The sequence below is a fragment of the Cygnus atratus genome, chromosome 1 (assembly GCF_013377495.2).
Source record: "Cygnus atratus isolate AKBS03 ecotype Queensland, Australia chromosome 1, CAtr_DNAZoo_HiC_assembly, whole genome shotgun sequence".
Taxonomy (NCBI): Eukaryota; Metazoa; Chordata; class Aves; order Anseriformes; family Anatidae; genus Cygnus; species Cygnus atratus.
Genome location: NC_066362.1, coordinates 201,613,415 through 201,636,642, shown reverse-complemented (window position 1 = coordinate 201,636,642; position 23,228 = coordinate 201,613,415). Strand labels below are relative to the sequence as shown.

Sequence of the window (23,228 nt, the reverse complement as noted above, 5' to 3'; positions counted from 1 at the left end):
TTCTTCACCTTGCCCACAGAAATGGTGAATAGTACAAATTAATTTTAGTCTTGTCTGCCTAAATGTACTTATATTACTCCCATCACAGTAAGGGTCTGGACATCTGATTTATCTTTTTTTTTATTATTTTTTTATTATTTTTTATTTTTTAGTGGCAGGTAGTTGAAGAACAGAGAGGCTGAATGTCTATAGTAGGTTCCAAAGGAAGTCCACAGGGAGTCTGGGAAGTTTCAAACTCAGTTGCTAAAAGGAGCAAGAAACAAAGCACACAAATCAAGAATACAAATTCAAATTTTAGTAACATCTGAATGTAAATCAGTGTCATTATCTTTTCTGAAGAGTCAAGATAATGTCAACTGATATGAAAATGAATTCCTAGAAAAAAGTAGAGGAATTCATGTGATTTAGGAATTTTGATATACAGGTCAAACAATTAACCAAAATGCAGGAATTTAGTAGTATTCTGAAGGGATTTTCCTAACAACAACAAGAAAAAAGCCAAGTGAATTAAAATAGGACCTAATAAAAGTAAATAAGTAAAAGGTATTAGCATTTAACCTCTCAAGACTTAAACCATTCTCCAAGTAGACAACATGAGACATGAAGTGAGAAGAAATTGTCTCATTTTGTTCTGTAAAATGCTGACTGTTGTCAGAGTCTTAATTTGAGACTTTGTTTACCTCTGGTCTCTGCTAGGACATAACTGCACAGCGTTAACACTTGCTGTAGGAATATTTAATGAGTCTAGAACGGTATCTGTGAAATACATGAACTGAATTCATGAACCTCATCCAACATTAATTTGCATGTTCTGCATTTTCATTGAAAAGGAAGAGTCTGTGTTTGGGACTAACATGTAGCAATGTCTGAATGAATAAAGGAATTCCACAACCACACTAAGTATATGTTTAACAGTAGGTTGCAAGTTTAAATGAATTTAGATGCCTCAGATGTGTAGAATGTCTCCAGGTCTATCCTTGCGCCAGGAGAAAAAAAGAAGCAATCAAACTATCAACTTAACTTGGGTGCGAAAATGAACGTTATACACAGAAGTAACTGATGAGTGAAATAACCCTCTTTGGGTTTACTGATGTATGTATTTGGAGAAATGGTGAAGAAAAGATCATTTAAACACATTATTTATAATAGTAGACATTCCTGATGAGTTGGAAGAGAGGTATAACAGAAAATAAAATAAGATATCAATTCTGAATTCTAAACACAAGAGCCTATTGCCATGGAATTTCTTGCCAATCTTGCATATGCAAGATATGAAAATGTGGATGACCATCCAATGCATGTGCATATATTCACACTGCCATTTGTATCATCTGAGTAATCCATATTTTATGGATGAAGAGTTTCACTGATTGCAGGGTAGAACTGTTTTATCCTCAAAAAGTAACGCATGGAGAACTGAAACAAAAAGTTGCAATGTTAACTCAGTTTGTGTGCACAGGATCAAATATGGACATAAGATGCCAATCTCCAAAAATAGCTTCCTTGTGTTGCTATTTTTTTAGTGCTAAATGCTGATGGAATTCTGTTTTTAGTCCTTGTTAAAACTGGATGATTTGCTGTTATAAATCCAACTGTGATCTTTTTTATTGATGGCATCTCATTTGAGGTGCTTTATGCTTCTTTGTGCTTCCCTGTCTGCTATTCATGCACTTGTCTCTTAGATAGCAGTGTCTTTTCTCTCAGTGTACCCAGTCCAACTGGTTCTGGCCCATAACATTTGAGAACCAAAGTAAAGGTACTTGCAGAGAGAAATGATTAGCTGGAAACAGAGAGCAAGATTATGTTCTAGATAAAACTGTTTATCTAATGAATGAAATCTGAAAGTGGTAGAAACATGGCAACAGCACTACCCTTCACAATACAGTAAGCTTAAAATAACCCAAGAACTTTGGGTTTCTTTGCTGATTGAAGTGAAGATTGTAGTTATATGAAATGATCCCTAACCTAGAAGAAGTGTTTGAAAAGCTTAGCAAAGGAAAGTCGGCCTGTTGTCCAGGGCTTATGCTATTAGGTGTATTAATGACATCAAATCAGTTCCCAGAAATGTCCACTAATTGACTGTTTATCAACTCAGTCATGCTTGCTAATTTTGCAAGACTTTTTGCAAGTCTTTTAAAACCAGTTTCCAGTGTTTTAGTCAACTGATTTAACTACTAGGTTTGTAACTAAACAGTTCACCTTAATGACTGTCATAGCCTTACAGTTCTTCATGAATTCCTTTCATGGTTCTTTCCTAAATAGCCAAGTTTCTCGTCAAAGATTGAATTTAATGAGCATCTTTAAATAAATGGTGTTCTATCAGTTAATTTAGGGATGTAAGGATTGACATAATGGAATATATAAATAATTTATTTACTCCATTGCTCATCTAATCCAATCTATGGCCTATAATCAAAGACAAGCAAAATCAATTACTAGTCTGCGTGGACAATATTGCAGTATTGTACTGCGGAAGATGATTATGTCTGATCCTCCCACTGTAAGGAACCCCAGAATGATAAAATTTAATAGCTTTTTAAAACTTTTTATGTCTAGTTCTAGTGTATACTTCATCCTCAGACCTCATGGTGCAAAATGCTGACTGCTTCCCGTGAAATGCTGATTAACTCTGGCTTCTATCAAGTGCAAAAGAATCATGCTTCATGAAGATTAGATTAGGAACAGGAGAGCTTAAGCTCTTGAATTTCTTCACTGTTCATCTTTCATTTTAAAGTACATTCTTCATACTTCTGCATTTTCAAATTACCATTCATTATCCTGTTTGTTTGTATTCTGTTCATATGTCATTTATGTTTATGTGCCTTGCGTTATCTCTACTTTTGTTTTTCCCTGTGCGTATTTCTCTGGCCTTTATGTTTTTTGTGTTTGGAACTGCACACGCATACATGCATGCTCGGCTGATTACAATGAGAGATAAAATGACACTAAACAGCAGCAGAATTACATTCTCACCTCCGGTCTGTTAAAAAAATAAAATAAAAATAGCCAACCCATGTTCCCAGTTTGCACAGAGATAATGTATATCCAAATAGGAGGGATAACATTATCCGAAGGTATCACACAGGTGCAGTAAACATTGTATCAGAAGTAACTGCAATATAAAGTGTGCTGTTCTGATATATTTTAGATTGTAATCATAATTTAGCATTCTTTCTGTTGTGATAATCTTTTTTGTTTTAATGAACCACTTGTGTGGAAGCTGACTGCACTCCTTTTCTGGCTGATTCACCTGGACAGGTAGCGTAAATCATTGCAGTACACACATGAGAGTTAATAAGTAGAACAGAGGAAATAAACTTGGTCTTATGCAGAAGTAGAATTAAAATTCACATTTATGTGGAAAATGTTCTTATTGTGCAAATACAATGATACAGAATCTCATGGGGTACAGAAACGTTTGTTAATGGCATGCTATGATTTGGCATCAAACAGTTTTTCATTGCTGTTTTAAATCACTTTAATTAATTGTCATCATCCATATGCTTTCTCTTGAATGAGTAAAATGCAGTGCAATGACTCTACCACAAAATGAACTTTGTGCATATTTTTCTTTGGATGGAGATGGGTAGGAATTTTGCAAATTAGTTTAATGGATTGCAGTTATTTAAGCGCTGTCATTAGGGTTATCTATCTATTATTTCCCTACTCTTTAAAAGGAAGCAGATGCAGTGTAAAAGCCCTATGAATTATTTTACAAGTGCCATCTTCAGTGCAAAGAAAGTCAACCCTCCTTTGAGAAGAGAAAGCAAAGCTAAGCTTTCCTAGGCACTAAATGCAGTATTGCAAAAAGCCAATGTAACTGTTAATAATCTCTGTCCATTTTGTTAATGTGAAGATTGCTCTTGCAGAGTTCTCTGTTGAAATCACGTAGTACTTTTTTTTTTTTTTTTTTTATCCTGAATTGGAATTAGGTCTGTAATTCCTGAAGGGAAAGGAGCTATCAAAATTCTTATAAATGGTATTCATAACTTTAAATGAACTTCTATGGACTGTAGTAGAAAAGTATCTGAAAATGTGGGATCTTTACAGATTTTTCTGGTGTCTGAATGTTTAACCATTTGTTTTCTTGTCCTCCTGTTTAGCGCATATCTCCTGTGAAACTGAATTTTGACAAAAATAATTCAGCTAAATATTCAGTTAAAATCCTGGTCTTGACACTTTCTGAAATTCAAGCTTTTACTGGCTGTTAGCATCAATATGAACAATTTCCTAGCTTACAGTATTTCAGAATTTATGCTGTATTCACAGACTGTAAATTAGGTGAGCTTTTTCTTTTGCTGATAGAAGCAATTTCATTACTTCCCTACTCACTTTTTTTTTTTTTTCAACAATGCAGCTTATAAATACAGGCATGATGTGCAATTTGGGATTTTTCAACTGCAAATCTTATATGAGTCCATTGTGCCTATATGAATATTAGTACAACTTTGAAGATTTCCTAGATTTCTATCTAAGTTTTGTCATTCAAAGTTCCTTAAAAGAGAACCAGTTTTTCAAATGCTTGCTAATGTCTTTTGACATTTGCTTAAACTGGAATGGGATTTTGCTACAGATACTTGGGTCATTACTAGCACAGAAACCTAATGAGCTTTGTGTGCGATAAATAGGTTTCATTACGGAAGCAATACACAGCTCTAGAAATACATCCACACTGGTGTTCTGGGACAGTGGTGAGTGCTGTGCACTGCAGTTGCCACAGAACAGCTACTGATGGAAATTGTGCTATGTGCTCCCCGGGCACCCCACTAGCCAAGCGTCCTGCAGCAGAGGCTCAGCTGTGGTGGGACGAGGCCATGCCTGCATCTCATGGTGCTGGGGGTAAATTCCTACTGTCATCACGCGTATCAAAACCTGAAGAACCATACTATACATATATGGCTGTGTGCAATTACTGCAATAATTACTTTTTTATAGGAAAAAATGAAATACATTTGAAATTAAGCAGGGCAGATAATGATATATATATAAAAAAATAAAATAGTGAGAAGCTGAATGGTTCCATCCAGCTATATAATGCCACAAGCTTTAGCACTCTGCCTGTGAATTATTACAACACTATTCTGATCATTCTGATTATTTAGTGTCTCCAGGCATCCTTAGTGGAAGTTTTATTTTAGAAAGTCTTTAGAATTACTGTAGAATTTTCCCTTATTGAAGCTGATTTTTTTTACTCAGCAAGAATACTTGTGTCGCAGAGCAATCAAACAATCTACAAGTCTCTTGCACCCTGTGTAATTCACTGGAGTGGTAATGCCTGTAAAGCACTAATGCTGAAAGAGTGTTAGGAGTGACAGTAAACACTAAGTGAGGTATGGCATTCAAGTGCAGCAGCACAGCAAAACAAAACAAAACAAAACAAAACAAAAACGTACTGACGTTGGATTACATAAGCATCATGCCAAAGACCAGGGAGGAGGGTAACCAGGAGGATGACAGATACTTTCTTCAGAAAGAGTTGGAAACTCAGCATTGGATAGGCAGTGGTACCAGGGTACCACAATGCAGGTAATTGGGAGGCCATGCCGAGCATACCAGGAAGCCTTCTATAATTCCTAAACAAATGCTTCTGATTTAAATTCACAAAAATATCACTGCATCCTCCTCCTCAGCTGTAATTAGAGACAAACACAGAGTTATGTTAATGGACCACTTCTAATTGATACTGCTTAAACAAGTGAGAAGGTGAGATTTTCTCTCCTCTACCATTCACCTTTTTTTTTTTTCTCCTACATACCTGTGTAAGTTTTCCATTATTTCAAATATTTTGAGATGCAAACCTCAGTCTTCACTTAGCTGATATAATTGCAAAACTGATGTCATCAATGAGTATTTCAAGTCCCAGGTGGATCTTTATAATTTCTTATATTCATTGAAGTAGTGATAACAACAATAAATAATAACAATAATAATATTAATAACAATACTTTTTAAAAGAATGAGAGGCTAGTCAGAAAGCTTGAGATGCATTTTTTTTCAAAAACAGAATGTCTTGGAATGTCATGGAGACTTAACATGTTCCATTTCTAACGAACATGAGAAAAGGGTATGAACATGGAACATAATGAATCAGAAGGATGATGGGGTGAAATGGACAAATTTAAGCAAAAGTAGAAATGTATCATATAACAGTCATTAGTACCTAGCGGTGAAGTCTAGAACAGAGTAACCTCTCAAAAGAACAAGGTACCATGTCTGAGTCATTAAATCAAGTCTCACGTTTCTTAAATGTCTGTTCCACTTAATTATATATTAAGTCATCACAGTGGGTTTTGGTACAGTTTTCATTCAGGATGTCTAGTTTGCTCAATACCATTTCCTTCACAGTACTGTGTAAGTCTATATTTACCCTTTGTGTAAATATTAGACTACATGTGAAACTTTGCCAGCAGTATAACCCTTCCACTCTACTCTTTTAAACAGCATTCCTGAATATTTTCAGTTCCCCACATATCATTCCAAACTTCATCAGCTGTTTTAAATATTATATTTCAAACTAAAATAGCAATTCCTTCTCAGATAAGCATACTTGCCATATTTTAAAGCTTATTATCTCCTGCAATTACCTCAGCTGTAAGGAAGCAGATTTGAAGTCTGTGTATGTTTCACCACTTTGAAGACAGGTGCTGACTTAGGCACACTCTTAATAAAGCTGTATAATTAGCTTTATTCCAGGAGCTGCTGCATTTCTGAAGCATTCCTGTGAGTCACAGTTTCACCTTGCATTCTTCCTTATTTCTATATGATGCTAATTTAGTGCTGCAGTAACTCAGACACTTTAAGTTGGAAAATGTGGCTAACCACTTCTCTTTGGCTACTGCTTGGGGAAGGAAGGAGAGAAGGACGAGGTCAGCAACCTCACTGACTCCATTTGTGCAAGAGAAATCATTCCAGAGAACCTGGACAAAGATGTAATGTGGTCCTTATTCTTCATGTCTGTAGGCAGTGACAACCTAATCCTTTTGTTTTTCTTTTGTCCATTGGGTAGGTATTCAGCATAGCAATACTATTTGTAGAATATCTGTAGCAAAAGCATTTTAAAAAAGGAATTATGACTGCTGAGTCACCCCAGAAATCCTCACTGTATGTGCCTGTACTGGAAAACAGTGTTATAGCTCGTGCGTGGCTTTACTGCCGAAGGGTGATCTGAAGGTAGCAGGGTTGAATGTCCTTTTCTCTGAAGCTTCCTGTTTACCTCTGATGGGAGACTGTCTGGTTGGTTTGATGCTTCTGTTATGGGTCAGTGACTGTCAGTACTGGATATTATCAAGCTGTTTGTAGCTGAGATAAAATTAATACCAAAAAAGCACTCTCTGGTCTTCTAATTAATCCCATAGGAAAGCAAAACCTCATTGAAGTTAAAAGTTTAGCTGTCGGCAGCATCAAGAAAAGCTGGTTTCACTTCACTGAGCTGAATTAAAACTCCACATTAATGGAATTAAAGCATGTTGTCTTTTTAAACTTTTACATTCATCAAAGAAAAGGGTTAGAAACTCTGTAAACAACTGCACTGCTACCTCTAGTCCTTGACATAAGAAACAACATGCTGAGAATACATCATAAAACCAAACAGTATTAGTATTCCCCTCACTGCTCCCCAGTGGAAATTTTTTCAGTATTGTATGGATTGGGCTTCTTTTAATATTGTGAATAACAAGGAATAAATCAGAGCTAAGGTTTATTTATTTATTTGCACAGAATTTTTGATAGACAAATCCATTTTGTAGTGTATACCGTTCTGTGTGGTAGTTTCAGGGTTGGGACTTCAATAGAGTTGCTCAGAAGCCAGTCTTTGACGAGGTCTGTCCAGCCTGTGACACTGGCCCCACCACTGCTTCTTTACAAGAAGGCACAGGTCAATCGATTTAGGAAGCAATTAATGATATCTGTGCTGTCAGTTTTCACTCGCCAAAGCAAATAACATGCGAAAACTAATGAATTCTTTTGCTATGGCAAATGGAGGACAACTGTCCTTTGTCAGTAGGAGGTGGGCTGGGAGAGGAAAGCAGATGGTTTTTCTAGGACTCCATGTGAAAAGACAACGTGCATTGTTTTTTATATGTGCAGAAGAGACCAGGAAAAAATTGGTATTGTAGCAACCTTCTTTCTTCCACTCTGAATGCATTGGTAGTCTTTGAGGTGAACTATGATTTGGTTGTCATGCAGTCTGATCCCTTAGTGCCAGTTTGTCCTTCTTTTTATTTGCCAAATTGCATTGTAGAAGCTTAAAACACAATGAATGTTTCCCAAATGTGATTGTTTCACCCCAGATGGGAGTTGCACTGGAATATTGTGTGTTGGTGAAAGTGCCACAGCATTTGTGATGGGAAGACAGTATTTCCTGTGGTCCGTAGAAGGGAATGAAGAGTTTACAATATTGCCATCAGTTTCAGCATCACCCACACAGCAGAAGTTCAATTAAAGCATCCTTGGGCTAGAACAGAATTAGAACTGAGGAGACTGACTATCCCCCTTCTTTTTACTATAACACTTAGTGATCTTGTTATTTTCATAATAATAATTTCAAAAATATGTTGACACCATGCTGCCCTATTTTTATTATTTTACAAAGACACTAAATGGCAAGCTTTGCTTAAAAAACAGATTTAAAAAAAAAGCAACCAACCAAAAAAAATTAAACCCATTAAAAAAAAAAAAAAAGAGAGAGTTTGGGTCCTGTGCCTATTTTGCCTCTTATTATATGTTTAGAATTTCATTCTTTGTTCCTTCACTCATATGAATTTTCTTACAAGAATAGTATATATCCATTGTCTCAAAGAACTAAAATTAAATGGAATTAAATTAAAATTAGTATTTTACAGGAATTAAAGTCTATGAGATTCATTTCTTCAGCAAAAATCTATATTAAGTGACTGGAATACAGAGTGATATATTGAAATATTATTACTTTATATTATTAAAACTATTGAGATGTTCATTCTTCATTCGTTTCAGAGGAAAGGTGGCATTTTATAAGCCTAAATGTCAAACTTCAAAAACTTAGATCTGTGAGTGTAAAAATATAGTACTTATTGAAATATCTCAATATTGTTGTATATGTCTGTGTTTAGGCATTCATCATAGAAAATGTTGGTGTCATTAACTCATTAGAAGTTGTATTTCGTGCACGAAAATGAGTGGTACATGATCTTTGGCACTTGTACAAGTGTACTAAGCATGTGATGGAAACTGCTTCTTTATGCTGATTCAACCACTTTGACAGAAGCCATCAAGAGCTTTATCTTTTAAATCAGTCAGTCAGGAATTATATTAAACATATATTTTTGTGTCAGCTACATAGCCACTTGTGTCAAACAGCGGTTAAACTGTGTTTTTAATTTTTAGCTGTCATTGTATTCATGATGATACCTTGGCATAAATTTGCACTGAGCATCAAATTTTATAAATGACACATAAAAATGAGTTTTCATATCACCAATTAAGAATTATTTTTATCCAAAGAGGCCAAGGATTCATTTTAACTGTATGTCACGGATGATTCATTTTAACTGTATGTCACGGATACTTAGGATTGGAAAGGGGTTGCTAATGAGTGGAATATTGCCACTAGCTGAGACCCCTGCTTGGAAGGAATGATGTATGTGCAGCTCCCCTTGTGCAGCTCTGCATAACTAGGTAGTCACTCCAGAGAGAGATACTGATGACACCTAGTGCTTGAGACATTTGGAAATTTCAGCAGAATACTGAATACTGAATTGAAATTGCAGCTTTAATTCATACTCGATATGGGTAAGAATTACTTAGCAGAGTATTTGATATAATAGAAAATAATATTACTATCCATCCTAGTCTTTTTCTTTTCACTTAGTGGTTGAAATGTAGTGAGGATCTTATTTTCTCAAGAATTTGCTTTTCCCTCTGAATATTCTTCTTTTGCCAGCCTGTCTGGATGACCCTTTGGTTGATTTTCTGCCTCTTGCCCCAGCCATAACAATTCTGTGCAAGAAATTGCAGATGTGATGGTACAGCCCAAATTCTCAAGTGGCTGAGGAGAGTGATGAGTGAGTTCTGGGTACCTTGCCCTTTTGCTGAGGTCTTACACATCTGATATTCTGAAAGGGATGAATATCCACTTCTGTCAGAGCAGGGCTTTGGAAGTGGTTTTGACTGGGCACCCAAAATCAAGGAACCTGGTGCTCCTACTCACTTCTGGAAAAACTGTTTGATCTCATTTCAGTTTTGTGTTCCAATGATTTTCCTTACAAAGTTCATAATTAACATTTTCAAGAGCCTTTCTAAATAGTAATCATATGTTTTAACAAAAAAAAAAAAAAAAGATTCACATTTATAAAAAGATTCCTTTTTAAAAAGTGTATGAATACTGAAATCCAAGAATAACTTGATGAAAGTGCAGACAATACTGGCCTTAGATCTGCGTACACCTACATTCAGCAGGGTAATTCTTTCCACGTCAAAGGAGATTTTATCATATCAAAAAGCAGATCATTTATAAAGACTGGTAGGTTTTGTTAATTCTGTAAAGGCCATTTTGAATAGTATAATGACAAAAATCATAATCTTTATTGATCTGTTATATAAGATGATTGGAAACAGTGTGATCTGACAGACAGGTTGTAATCTACAGGTTTGGCACTAGGTAGCCAGGGTTAATTATCCACCCTCAAAAGCAGTTGAATTCATCAGTCAAATGCAGCATTGCTGTTCAGGTGGGGACTGAGAATCTGTCACAAAGACCACCCCTTTCTTCAATATGACTCTTCTGCTGCAGAAATAAGAGTTCACTGTTCCATAAATTACTTCGGTGAACATAGTCCACTCTTCTATTTGCAACATCCAAACACAGTCACATCCCACATTTTTACTATTCAGTATATTTTTGTGACCTTTGTATGTTGCTAATTTTCTAGATAAATGGGCAATTATTTGCTTTTAGTGTTCAGCAGCTGAAAATCCTATCGTTAATGCTCTCGTAATTTTGCTCATTTTGAAGCTGGTCAGAGTTTTACAAATATGTTTGCTTGTAGTGAAATCTTTTTAGGGAGAAGAAACAAAGCTTTCACAATTCAAGCCATTTTGGCTAGTTGTGGTTGGATGTAAATGTTGCAGCCCTGCTCATATTGGTATGCTATGGCTCTAGTAATGATGAGGTTCTGAAATAGAGGTGGCTTAAGATTTTTAAGGAAAAGTGCTATATCAGCTGTCATTCCTTAGCTTCCCTTTCCTATGACAACATTGCTTTCTAAAACAAAAGAACACTACCTAAGACTGAGGGGGTCGGCTCAGATATATACTGTGTTGTATGCAAATACTCGTGAAATAAACATTCACTCAGATTCTTGCAGGAAGCTTTCAGTTGCTACCATGCCACACCTTCCTGACAGACTTTTCTTCCCACAGAATATGTAGCATCTGTTGCGAGAATATGAGCTACTTCTTTAAAGGGTCCGTTGAGGGTTTGGCATTGGCAGCGTAGTTCAGGCATGGCTTTGCCATCCTTCCTCTAGACAAAGACCTTGACATGCAGTGTGACTTAGAGGGGCACCACCTGCATCATCATCCCTTCTCTCTGCTGGGTTCTTGTTCCTTCTGCCAGCCATATTCTTGCATCTCTTGGTGCGGCTTCATGGAGTAAAATTTCTGAGAGTCAAGGGCTAGTGGATGGAGGAGTTATGGATCTGCTGTGCCACTTCTGTACATGTACAGGGGAAAGGTGACGGGGAGGCTGTTCACTTCCTTAGTCATTGATCTGGGGAGGTAGTACAGGAACGTAAGGATAAATGTTCCCTTCCATCTCTGTAGAGGAAGAGGACAGAAGACAAGCCATGACCTGGTCTTTATTTTTTTATTTAAACAAAGAAGGCAGTTTAAAAATACACAAGCATATGCAAGATGCAAACAATGTGAAATTTTAACTAATGTTTCTAGTATATTATTCTACAATGTTTGTCCAACTTAACAACAATTCTGTTCACACCAGGATGCCAGAGTCTCTCCTGGAGTCTCTCCCCTTTATATTCTGCTCTTTGTTATACAGTAGATAAAAACTCTGTAGTTCTTTGAGCAAGGGGAGTATACTTTCCCACAAGCCTTCTGAAATATTCAGAACAAAGATGAGTACATCAGTTTACTAACATGAAACAAGAGCACAATGGTCTCAACTGGAAATACAAGCAGGCAGCAGATCTTTTGTTTGTCCTGCAGCAAGATACCACGTGTCACAAGTCTATGTGCTACACAGAAAAATTGAATCTGTGCTGTAAGACAGACAATAATGGCTATGCTACAGGAAAACGTGCATGTAAAATAGATGCATTATTCGTTGATGTTGAATGTCTTAGCTCTTACTAAGAACAAGGTCTGCTTCTTCTGAACTGCTTGAGTTGTACACAAAGCTTGAAAACAAGACAAGACCTGCAGTTAGTAGAATAAGTGATAAAAAACAAAGATTTTTTTTTTATTCTGTGGTTTGCATTATTAATATTTAGCCTCACTATGTGATATAGCCTTTTAACTAATCATAGAATACACCCAGACACTTCTACACTTCTATTTTTTAATTATTTTTTTTAAACAAACTGTCTTCAGTAAGGAATGCAATTTGTTATCACACAACTGCCTGATGTGTTGTTATTCATTTATATTTACATGAATATTAATGGTTTAATGCTATTATACAACAGTATAATACTGAAGTTAACATTTGCTGTGTAATTTATTGGGCTTAGCTAACACAGTAACCATTTTTGAGGTTCCTCAGTCATGAGAATGCAACATAGGAGACCAGTCATTAGACCTCAGGATTTTCAATTGGAATGATTTTTCCTTCCACAGAGCTTGCATTTTCCTTAGAAAATACTTTTTTTTTTTTTCTAAATGTTGTGTCTCAAATTGATAAAATATCTTGGAAAGACTCAAGCCAGTTAAAATCTGAAACAAATAGCGAATGTTGACTGAAATTTGTAAAATCCAAAGTTACATTATGGTGTAATTGCAAGTAGCGCATGGCCTCTTGTATTGAACATTCTGCCTGAGAGACAGTAAGAATTAGATTATTAACATTATGCTTTACTGTTTTACCTTCTGCTCTCAAATATCTTGTGTTTTACGGTTAGTATATTTTGCAGAACAATTAGCACCTAAGTTATTTTAAGTCCCTGAACTGTGTATATATGTATTTAAAAAATAATAAGAAAGATTGGGGGGAACTAATCTCTTCATTGTAGTGTTTTAATCAGGAATGAAACCTGATACTAAACACAAGAGATCAGCTGAGCCCTGTTTTAAGGGATCAGCATTGCTGAAATCAAAATGCCTTAGACACGTGTAAAACAATCTGATTGTTACTTCTGTTTTGGTGTTAGTTAAGCTGCTAGACAGAATAAGAGCAAGAGAAATGTGTATTTCTTTAACAAATACTTTTCTCTATTCTTCCTTGGTCATACAGTCATTCCCAGCACAGCACTGCAACGCGGCCACCCACAGTGAGCTTGCAGCGGACCATTTCTGTGGAAGGGTAAGATGATTCCCTGTTGAAGCTTCCTGTTGAGCTCTCAGATATCCCTAAGCCAGACGTTGAACTCCCCACCTACATGTAGGAGTTAACAACTTGTGTTGTTGCATACCATGTTGCATACATCTCTCAATGTCTGTGAGATGCAGAAATAGATACTTTCAAATTAGTACTGACCCTTTTTAGATATTCATATTGAAAAGTTTGGTTTACATGAAGACAAGAATATCTGTCACATATCTCAGTATCTCTTCATCTCACTTGACTAAAGTCAATATTCACATGTATTAGCTGTAAAATGGTTGCCATTAATCATGGGAATTCCCAGTGAAGTCTTACTCTGTTTTCTTAATACATGCATGAATTTCTTTTGGCAAAGCAAACCGTGTCCCGGACTAAGGCTGAAGAAGTACTGATAGAGAATAATAATCCCATGCTGGTGTATGTCTTTGTATATTATGTGTTAATTGTAGAAGCATCACTCTGAGTACTTAGCTGACTCCACTTTAACAGAAATAATTGGGTAAAATATGAATAATTCATAACTGCAGTTCATATTTTTGCATCTTTATGATATTAGAAAACCTGATATTTAACACTGAATCATTTAGATTTTGGTTGCTCTGACTGGTGTAGTTTCCAGAAAATGTTATATTTGTTTCTCCACTCCCATAGAAATGTAGAACTGCCTGAAGTATTTTGTAGGCAATAACTTATCATGGACTACTGTTAGGTCTTATTTCAAAGCTTTTCATTGTTATAATAAAAGTGGGAGTCCAAAGTTTCCACACAGGAAAGGTGCTATCTTGCTTGTATTTTATGTTGGAACCTCACTGTGGTGCAGTGAGAAAAGAAAACAACACACATGTAAAATAATCCACTCCTAAATGAAGCCTGAAATGTTTTTCCCACAAGTTTCAACATGAAATATTAAACAATAAAAAAAAAAGAACAAATCTAATAATAATTTTATGTTTGTATTTAAAATGGGTAAGACTGCTTTATTAATTTTCCATTGAAAACAGGAATCAATAATGAAATCCTTATAGGAAAGGCCCATATGGCTTAAGAGCTTTTATCTGGAAGGTAATTTTATAAATGAAGGCCTTATCAGCCAGCCTTCTTGCTCTAAGCAGGGCTAATTTCAAAGTTAGAGATGGTTTCTCAAGGTCTTTTTCCTTGAGAAGCTGGGACTATCACCAAATGTGGAAGTTACACAAGCTCTGGGTAACCTCTGTCAGTGCTAAAACACCCTCATTTTAGTTTTTTTTTTTTATTTTAATTTTCTTTCTCTAATGAACTAACAAAGACATACTCTATTCCCCTGCCTTTTTCTCAATCCAATTCACAAGGAAAATGATGTTAGAAATAAGAAAAACTGAGAGGGAAAAAAAAAAAAAGGAGAGTTTGCTAAATTGAGATTTAGGAAAAGAAATTCTATTACAATATCTCTGACGTGGTCTACTGGACTCCATAATAAGGAGGTACCCCACAGGCTTAAATTGCCATTGAAATTTGGTAATCAATCTGTCTACATGAATTTTTAGATAAATTGCAAAATCTGCACTGGCCACACAGACAGTTTGCATATATTGTGTATGAATCATTAGAGCGGGGGAAATCTGCAAGTGATATTACAGGTCTCCTGCTGTTCAGGAGGTAGAAGAATATCTGGCTTGTAATTATTACTAATCAACTTACACTGAGTCATATTTCATTTCACATAGGAAAGTGGGACTGTTAGCCTATTACACTGCTGAGCAAATAAGAGTAATCAGCTCAGCCCTAAATATTTCATTATATTAAAGCTCTATTTATTTTAATGTTTTTGTGAAGTCTATGCTGCTAAATAAGTTTATAGCTAATATAATTTCATGTCAAAACAAAGTTATTTTTCTCTTTTAGGAACTGGGTTTCCATCAGTAGAGTCCTGTATTTAGGTGACTCATTATATTGCTTTTGAGATGTGCTTTGTAAATGACTACTTTGCCTGAAAGGCATCCCTAAGACACACTGAGATTTCAGGCCAGCATGCTGGCTCTGTGTGACTGACTGTGTAGGCATTGCGGTAGTACAATTAGTTGGTCCTCTGAAGGAGAAATGAAATACTGGAGGAACAAAAAAATGCAGGTGGAATTGCATTCCCTGGCATTTATTCCTTTCCACCTTGTTGAATATGTGATAATTGAACTGGCTAGCACAGATGTTTTAAAAACTTTAATAGATTTTTGATCTAGTTAATGGGTTCATACATAAAAAAATATTTTTTTGAGAGAATGCTTTTGTGGGCTTTATGTGTAGCAAAAATGAGTATCAAAGTAAAAAAAAAAAGTTTTTAAAACCTAAATTTTCTTTATATTCAAGCCTTATATTCTTCACAGTTTAATAGCTGTACATGAGGTGAACAGGTTTATTATGTCTACAAAGGCATGAACTTCACAGGTGTCTGATGTCATTGTTAGTGCAATCTCATTAGTAACTTCCTAAATGGTTTATCTGCATGGTTTAAAAACAAGAAAACTATAATGTTTGGATTTGAAAATATTGTTAATCTGAATTTTTTTTAATAGTTTTAATAAAAATTTTAGCTGTGAATATTCAAAATGGGAAGAATACTGGACAAAAACTAAAACCTGTTACCTGGAAATCCTTCTGTACTACTCACAAATCTATAATGTTAGTCCTTTATGATAGCAATTCTGTCCCCAGTTGACATTCAGACTAAATTTTACTTAACATGCTATTGTTTATACCAGCCATCTACTCTGCTGAACTGCTTAGAAATTGGGATTTCAACGTCTTTCATCAAGAACGTTTTATATATAAATATTAATATGTAAATAAACAGCATTTTAACCAGGACTAAGGGTAAGAACTTTTATTCTGAACAGAACAGCCATTACAGACAGCTTTGTATTTCCAAAGTATCTTATATAAAGTAATTCTGGATGCTTGCTTCTGATGTACTGTGTATTGATATTTCGAAACATGGCTTAGAGGCATTGCTATTTTTAGGTATTCTCTTAACCTTTGAATGCCTCCTGTCTCCTGACAGTGTGATGTGGTTGCCTATTGCCATTTCCATCTCATCTAGCTTTGCTTACAAGCTGAAAAGCTGGAGTGTTCATGGTAAATAGAGCTATGAAATGGCAAAAGAAATAGTTTATAGAATAGTGATTTCAATACATAACAAATAGTTTTTTAAAACCAGGATGCATAGCAACCTTTTTAGTATGTGTATGTGTTGGGTATAGCAGGTGGAACAGAGATGCAGATTTCTGGATTTATTATCATGTAAATAATGCACCTCCTAGATCAGGGAAGAGAGACAAATGCTTATGTGAGACAATGTATAAATGAATAAGCACACTGGAATAATCATCTCCCTTTCAAAGCTGCAGAGCATATTAGTTGTCCAACATTGTTTCTCTAGAATTCATTGAAATTTCTCATATCTAGGAGATGTACTCCTATGCCTTTGAGGTAAATGTCAGGCACTGAGGTAAAAATACAGACCAGTTTCACTTTTCAAATAAGAAATTATTCTTGTATGCCAAGTCCATCTTGCTAGCTGTAAGCAGAAAACATTGCCTGGTGTGCAGGCTTTAATTTCTCTACAAAGGACAAAATGAAAGACTACTAAAGTCCAGAGGGGTTCCCACAAAGCAAATAAAATTGCCCATATATAAGTCAGTGCACTCATGCATGCATCAGTCAGGTTGAAGCCTGGCTCCCAGTAGGTTCCCTCATATGAAATATACTTCAAAGTTTGTGACAAGTTAGACATGACGTTTGGCAAATAAATGCATAAAAAAACGTATTCAGTATTAAAGTTAGGATAAAGTACTGCTTCTACAGCTAATGCCAACGTTCAATCAACAAGAAATGCCAGAGAAACCATAGTCAATTAACCTGATAAAATACTTTTTCAAGCAGAACAGGTCACTATTGCAAGCAAATTTATATTTTGTTATGTGATCTGATTCAAGATCATACAAGGCTGAAGGTTTACTTGTTTGCATATCAACACTTAGCAAAATGAGATTACAAGTTACCAATCAGTTGCACATTGTAATGAATATGAACACTCGCTCGGCATATGACCAAAATAACGTCTGAGTGTAAGAAGGCAAAGTTACACCTCTGGACTGTGATGCTCAATGTGACAGCAAAGGATAAAAAGATTTCCTTATTTGTTATTTTCAGTCATAAATGTAATCATTATAGTAACAATTAACATCATGAATAGTGGATCAGACCCCACTGGGTCAGGTATAACACTTCTGTGTAACAGTAGTGGGGCTGGAGAAGGGAAGGGCTGCCTGCTCCCTGCTGCTGCCAGGCTGCGGTGTTTTGGAAACCTCACAATAAAGGTAGATCAGAGAGAGGGCTGTGGGCAGTACTGTCTCCCATTGTGATGGAAAGATTTTGCCAAGCCTAAGAGGGGAATAACAGGGGAAAAAGTAATAGCCAAGACGCTGCGGAGATGATACTGCAATAAAACAATAGATGAAATCACTACAGATAGTTTTTTTCTTTAAATTGTTGTGAAGCAGTTGTAGAATGTATAAAAGAAAATGTGAATAAGCTAAGGTTTTTTTCTGCCTGAACTTTGATGGCTTTTAAAAAGGTGTGTGTGCATAATCCATGCCTTCAACCACTTAAGATTTCAAATTCTCTCTTGCATGATAAATCAGATTTTAAAACATTGTACACACCGGCACCTTGTCTATCCACTATAGCTTTCTGTGTTAAGTCCTATGAGGAAGAATGTTCAACCTATCTGAATTGCCCTTTTCAGGTCCTTCCAGTATTGGTGCCCTTTGGCTGTCCAAAATAAACGTGCAGTTATTTATTAGAATTTTTTGAGGTACTAGAGGAAAACTACAAGTATTTTATTGAAAAAGAAATGGCTTGATTAGCCAACTGACTCTAAGCAGGCACAACTCAGTGCTCACACAGTGAATTGCTATAGCCAGACACCATAATGCACAAGAGAATGGTTCTTTGATCCTGAGATAACATTTTTTTCCATGATGTACTATCACTAATGGATAACCTTAGACTAGTATAATTTCACTCTACAATTTTCTTTCCTGCTATTTGCTACTTGTAAGTAGCGTGAACACTTTGTGTTGCATTATCACAGAATCATAGAGTCATCTAGCATGGAAAAGACCTTCAAGATCACCAAGCTAACCATCAACCTGACCTACCAACTCCCGTCCCTAAGCTGCCACATCCCTCAGTTCTACATACACACATCTCTTAAATACCTACAGGGATGGGGACTCCACCACTTCCCTGGGCAGCCTATTCCAATGCCTCACCACCCTCTCATGAAGGAATTCTTCCTAATGTCCGGTCTAAACCTCCCCTGGTGGAACTTGAGACCATTTTCTTTGTCCTGTCATTTGTCACTGTGAGCACAGTGCTTCGCACGGAGGGTGTTAGGCCAAGATGGGGACTGGGTGTTGCCCTAATACAAGCACTGCAGGGCTTTCTATGGTATGTGTTACAGTAACACCAGATCATCATGTGCATGAATGTATGTATGATGTCAATATTCTTTGTGAAGAAAACAGCATTTTTGAAACAAGCAAACAACAGTAATAAACCTGTGGCCAAAGCAAGATCAAAGCCATATTTCTCAGTCCCAGCTCATTTGGGATACCTCACTGATTATATGTAATTGACCAAATCTCTATGGTCTGATACCTGAAAGTATCCAATGTGCTTAAATTTCTGTAGATGGTCCAAAAAGCACAAAATCTTTTCAACACCCCAATTTTATGGATGGTGCAAAAGAAACAGAAAGGCAGAGATGTATCAGTGTGATATGAATACTAAAACTGACTGTATTCTTTGATGTAGCCAGCAGCACAAAATAAGCAAATTGAAAATGGATTTTCTTTCAGTTAGCTGTTATAAGAATAACTTGTTTTCAGAAAGCTCTTCCCCTTCATTTATCAGTCCACTTTTTAATCTCCTAAATTAAGTCTATAATTACTGTGGATTCAGAATCCAAAGGAGAACGATAGGGAGACTCACAATGTTTTTGTCATTCTCTTCCTATAAAAGAGTAAAATTGATCAAAACAAAAATTCAGTACAAATATAGTAGATACAAAACACTTAGCTGTTTTCAGCATAATGAACAAGTATAACAAATATAAAGCAAAAAAAAATGGTAAGGAGGAAAAATGCCTCACTGTTTTGACTTTTTAAAATTGTATTTTTCTGACAGGAGAAATTTCATTAAGTGTTGAAGTTTTACCCCCTCTGATTTGTTGCTACTTACTGGTTTCAAACATTAATTTAATAATACTTTGCTCTTACATCAGGCCTCCAATTTATAATGTGCTTTACAGAATCAGATCTGCTGCATTCCCTGAAGCAAGTCCATCCAAATTGATTCTCCCATTGATTTCTGAGCTTGTAAATTTGTGTGGATTGCAGCACTTCATTTGCTCCTTTGCTCCTTGTTATGATTTCTGGCTCTGTTATAGTTAATCTTCCTTCTTTCTCTACATTTTTTCTTTTTAATTCCTTTCCTTTTCTCCTTACAGATGTACTCTCTCCCTTTGTCCTGTTATCTCTTTTCTTTGCTTTTGCTTTGTTTTATTTTGTTTTTGCCTTCTGCTGCCTTCTGTCAAACCAGGGATGTTTTCATCTCATACTTCTTTCTAATTTCTGCTTTATTTCCCCTGCTGCTCTTCTCTGTTTGTATTTGGTACAAAGCTGCAGGAGGGCATAAAACATGCACACACTGAATTAAAGTGCTAGTACACTGTTAGCACCTAGAAACTTACCTTCAGCCTTATTTATCACAGAAGAAATTGTAAATGTGATAAGTAGTTAAAGCTGGAGGCAAAAGCATGCATTTCCTTTTTAGTAGCTTTAGTAGACTTTTCCTTTTTAGTAGCTACAGAGTGCCACCTATTGTCTTAGAACAAAACAATGTACATTTTAGATAAGTTACCCTGAAATTACCTTTGCCTTATTTGCTGTTTTCTCTATAGAACATGTTTTTACTGAATGCATTTACAGGAAGAAATTGTCATTCACATGTGAATGTGAAGTTACTTTTCTTTCACTTTTTACTCTCTCATGACCGTGTCTTCTTTTAATCTTCAATTCCATTGCTTCATTTATGGCATTTACCTGCACTCTGTCTGGAGACCCTTCATGTGTATTTGAAATATATTAATAAAGAAGTTCAACAGAAGGAGAAGATTTTTTCCTAATGTTGCTTCCCAAACATTCAAGATAAATTGGAGCACCTGTTCTTAGATCTCCTTAATAATTACATCAAGATGACTATAACATTCTATGCCAGGTGATATATTATCCACTCCTGTGAAGACAGGCTGAGGGAGTTGGGGTTGTTCAGCATGAAGAAGAGAAGGCTCTGGGGAGACCTTACAGCAGCCTAAAGGGGGCTTACAGGAAAGCTGGGGAGGGACTCTTTGTCAGGGAGTGAAGTGATAGGACAAGGAGGAATGGCTTTAAACTACAAGAGGGTAGGTTTAGATAAGATATAAGGAAGAAATTCTTCACTCAGAGGGTGGTGAGGCCCTGGCACAGGTTGCCCAGAGAAGCTGTGGATGCCCCATCCCTGGTGGTGTTCAAGGCCAGTTTGGATGGGGCTTTGAGCAACCTGGTCTGGTGGGAGGTGTCCCTGCCCATGGCAGGGGTTTGGAATTATGGTCTTCAAGGTCGCTTCCAACCCAAGCCATTCTGTGGTTCTGTTGATCCTCATCTTTAGCTTTATCACAATTACGCTTTTCTTTGAGTGTGCTTAAAGCGTTGATAGATAACTCACTTCTGCACTACTCTTTAAGAGATCATCAGCGAGTATTGTAGTTTGTTTTGTTAAGCAGTAAAATGTCTTCCTACTTCAACTCCATAGAATGCTACAACTCTTTATTATCAGCACAAGTGTGGTTTTGTTTGTTTGTCTGTTTTTGAGACTCAGTTTGTTATGCAAGTGTGTATTATGATATATTTCAAAATTCTTATTTGTATTTATGGTATATACCTTCTATTTTTGCAGCATAGTCATGGCTAAAGATTATTTCTTTGATGATTATTTTTATGACAGCTACACCTGTGCATTCTTGATTCCACAAGATACTCAGATATGAAAGAAATACGGAGGCAAGCTATGGCTAGTAGTTTCTATACAGCCAAATTTGAGTCATGACCAAAATTACCTCATCAGGCTAAAAAGCAGGAGCTGAAACCATTGTATTCTAATCATGTCTTCTGACATTTCCCCATTATTGTTTGAGCTTCCTCTGAACATAATCATCCAAGAGCAGAATGTGAAATTTGCTGTCAAAAGGCCAAAATTACAAAACAGCACTGACAGCATTTTAGGCATAAATCTGCTGACTTGATCAGAGGCAGGGATTAATAACTGGGCCAACTTTTTGTTGAGCAGCACAGCTTAGCATTCAGTAGATACCCAAATGTATTGAGCTAGTTTTGCCCATAGCACTAGCTTTCAACTTTATGATCCAAGTTGCCTGTCATGTGTAAAAATACTCAATTTCATTTTGAATGAGAACTTGTCTGATTTCTCACCAGCAGAGCATGCATATATATTTGTTTGACTTTACTGCCTCTTTTTCCTCAATAACCAGGTAAATAATACTGGCAGTAGCTAGCTCTCCGAAACTATTTTTGATCTGTAGGACTCAAGGATGACAAGTGTCACCATATCTTTTTGTGGGTGAAGAAATTGAAGAGGGAAGAACAAATGACTTGCCAAACTCACTCAGCAGCACATTGTCTAAGTGGGGAAGGAATCCATGCTTCCAGCTGCTTTCCTAGTTCTGTTCCAGCCCCCAGGCCACCCTTACTAATTAAAAACCTATTTAGACTTCTTAGATCTGGATTACATTATGTCTAATCTGCACATAGTTAAGGAGGTGCTAAAAGTGTTGCTACAAGGCAAGTCAACAGAAATGATCCAAAAGAGAAGAAGCCCCCTATTTATTTTTTGGTTGGTTCAAAAGAATATGCAAAGTCAAGACTCTGTCATTTTCTCACAGTTGTATTTTTTAATTTTTTTTTTTCTGACTGTATGTTAATGTTAAGTTATAAAATGGAGGGACATACGGAGTAGGAAGAATACTTTCAAAAAGGGTTACAATCTCTTTTTAAGATACTATCAAAACTTTGCTTTATTTTTTCTTTCAAAAATACTAAGCCTAGATATCAGAAAGTTGAGATATTGTTTAAGGATCATGATCAAGCCTGGGATAATACTGGTGAATTAGCATTGGGCAAAGCTAACAAATTCCTACTGATTTTGGAATTATCTTGTAAAGATAAAGTTGCAATGTATACAGCCATAAAACTTAAATCACACCAAATAAGACTTGTCTCTTAATGCATCACTTCTTTCTCTCTTCCTTCTTTTCTTTTATTTTTTAAAACAAAATAGAAATGAAAAAGCCATTAGTATTCTACAGAACCATTACAGAGTATACAAGAAATATGGGATCTTTTTACAGGAAGTATTCTGGAGCACAGCTCTTGAGGTCTCTTATATGCGTGTTTATAATTGTCACTTTGCTAGTAACTTTTATTTGTAAAAATTGAGAATTAGAAGCAGATTCTCTTTCTCTGTGAGGAATCACAGACATAAATGGATGTGAGTATTTGCAGGACTGGGCTTCAGGTACACACATATTAATATTACAATGTCA

At 36.1% G+C, this 23,228-nt stretch overlaps 1 protein-coding gene across 4 annotated transcripts in view; it reads left to right on the top strand.

The window, feature by feature from the left end:
• DLG2 (discs large MAGUK scaffold protein 2) overlaps positions 1-23,228 on the top strand; it is a 1,033,555-nt gene that overhangs the window by 778,120 nt on the left and 232,207 nt on the right. For all 4 annotated transcript variants that reach the window (XM_035560441.2, XM_035560439.2, XM_050713151.1 and 1 more), the window contains one exon: positions 13,445-13,513. In XM_035560441.2, the coding sequence (XP_035416334.1) occupies positions 13,445-13,513 (69 nt within the window). The remainder of the gene's footprint in view (positions 1-13,444; positions 13,514-23,228) is intronic.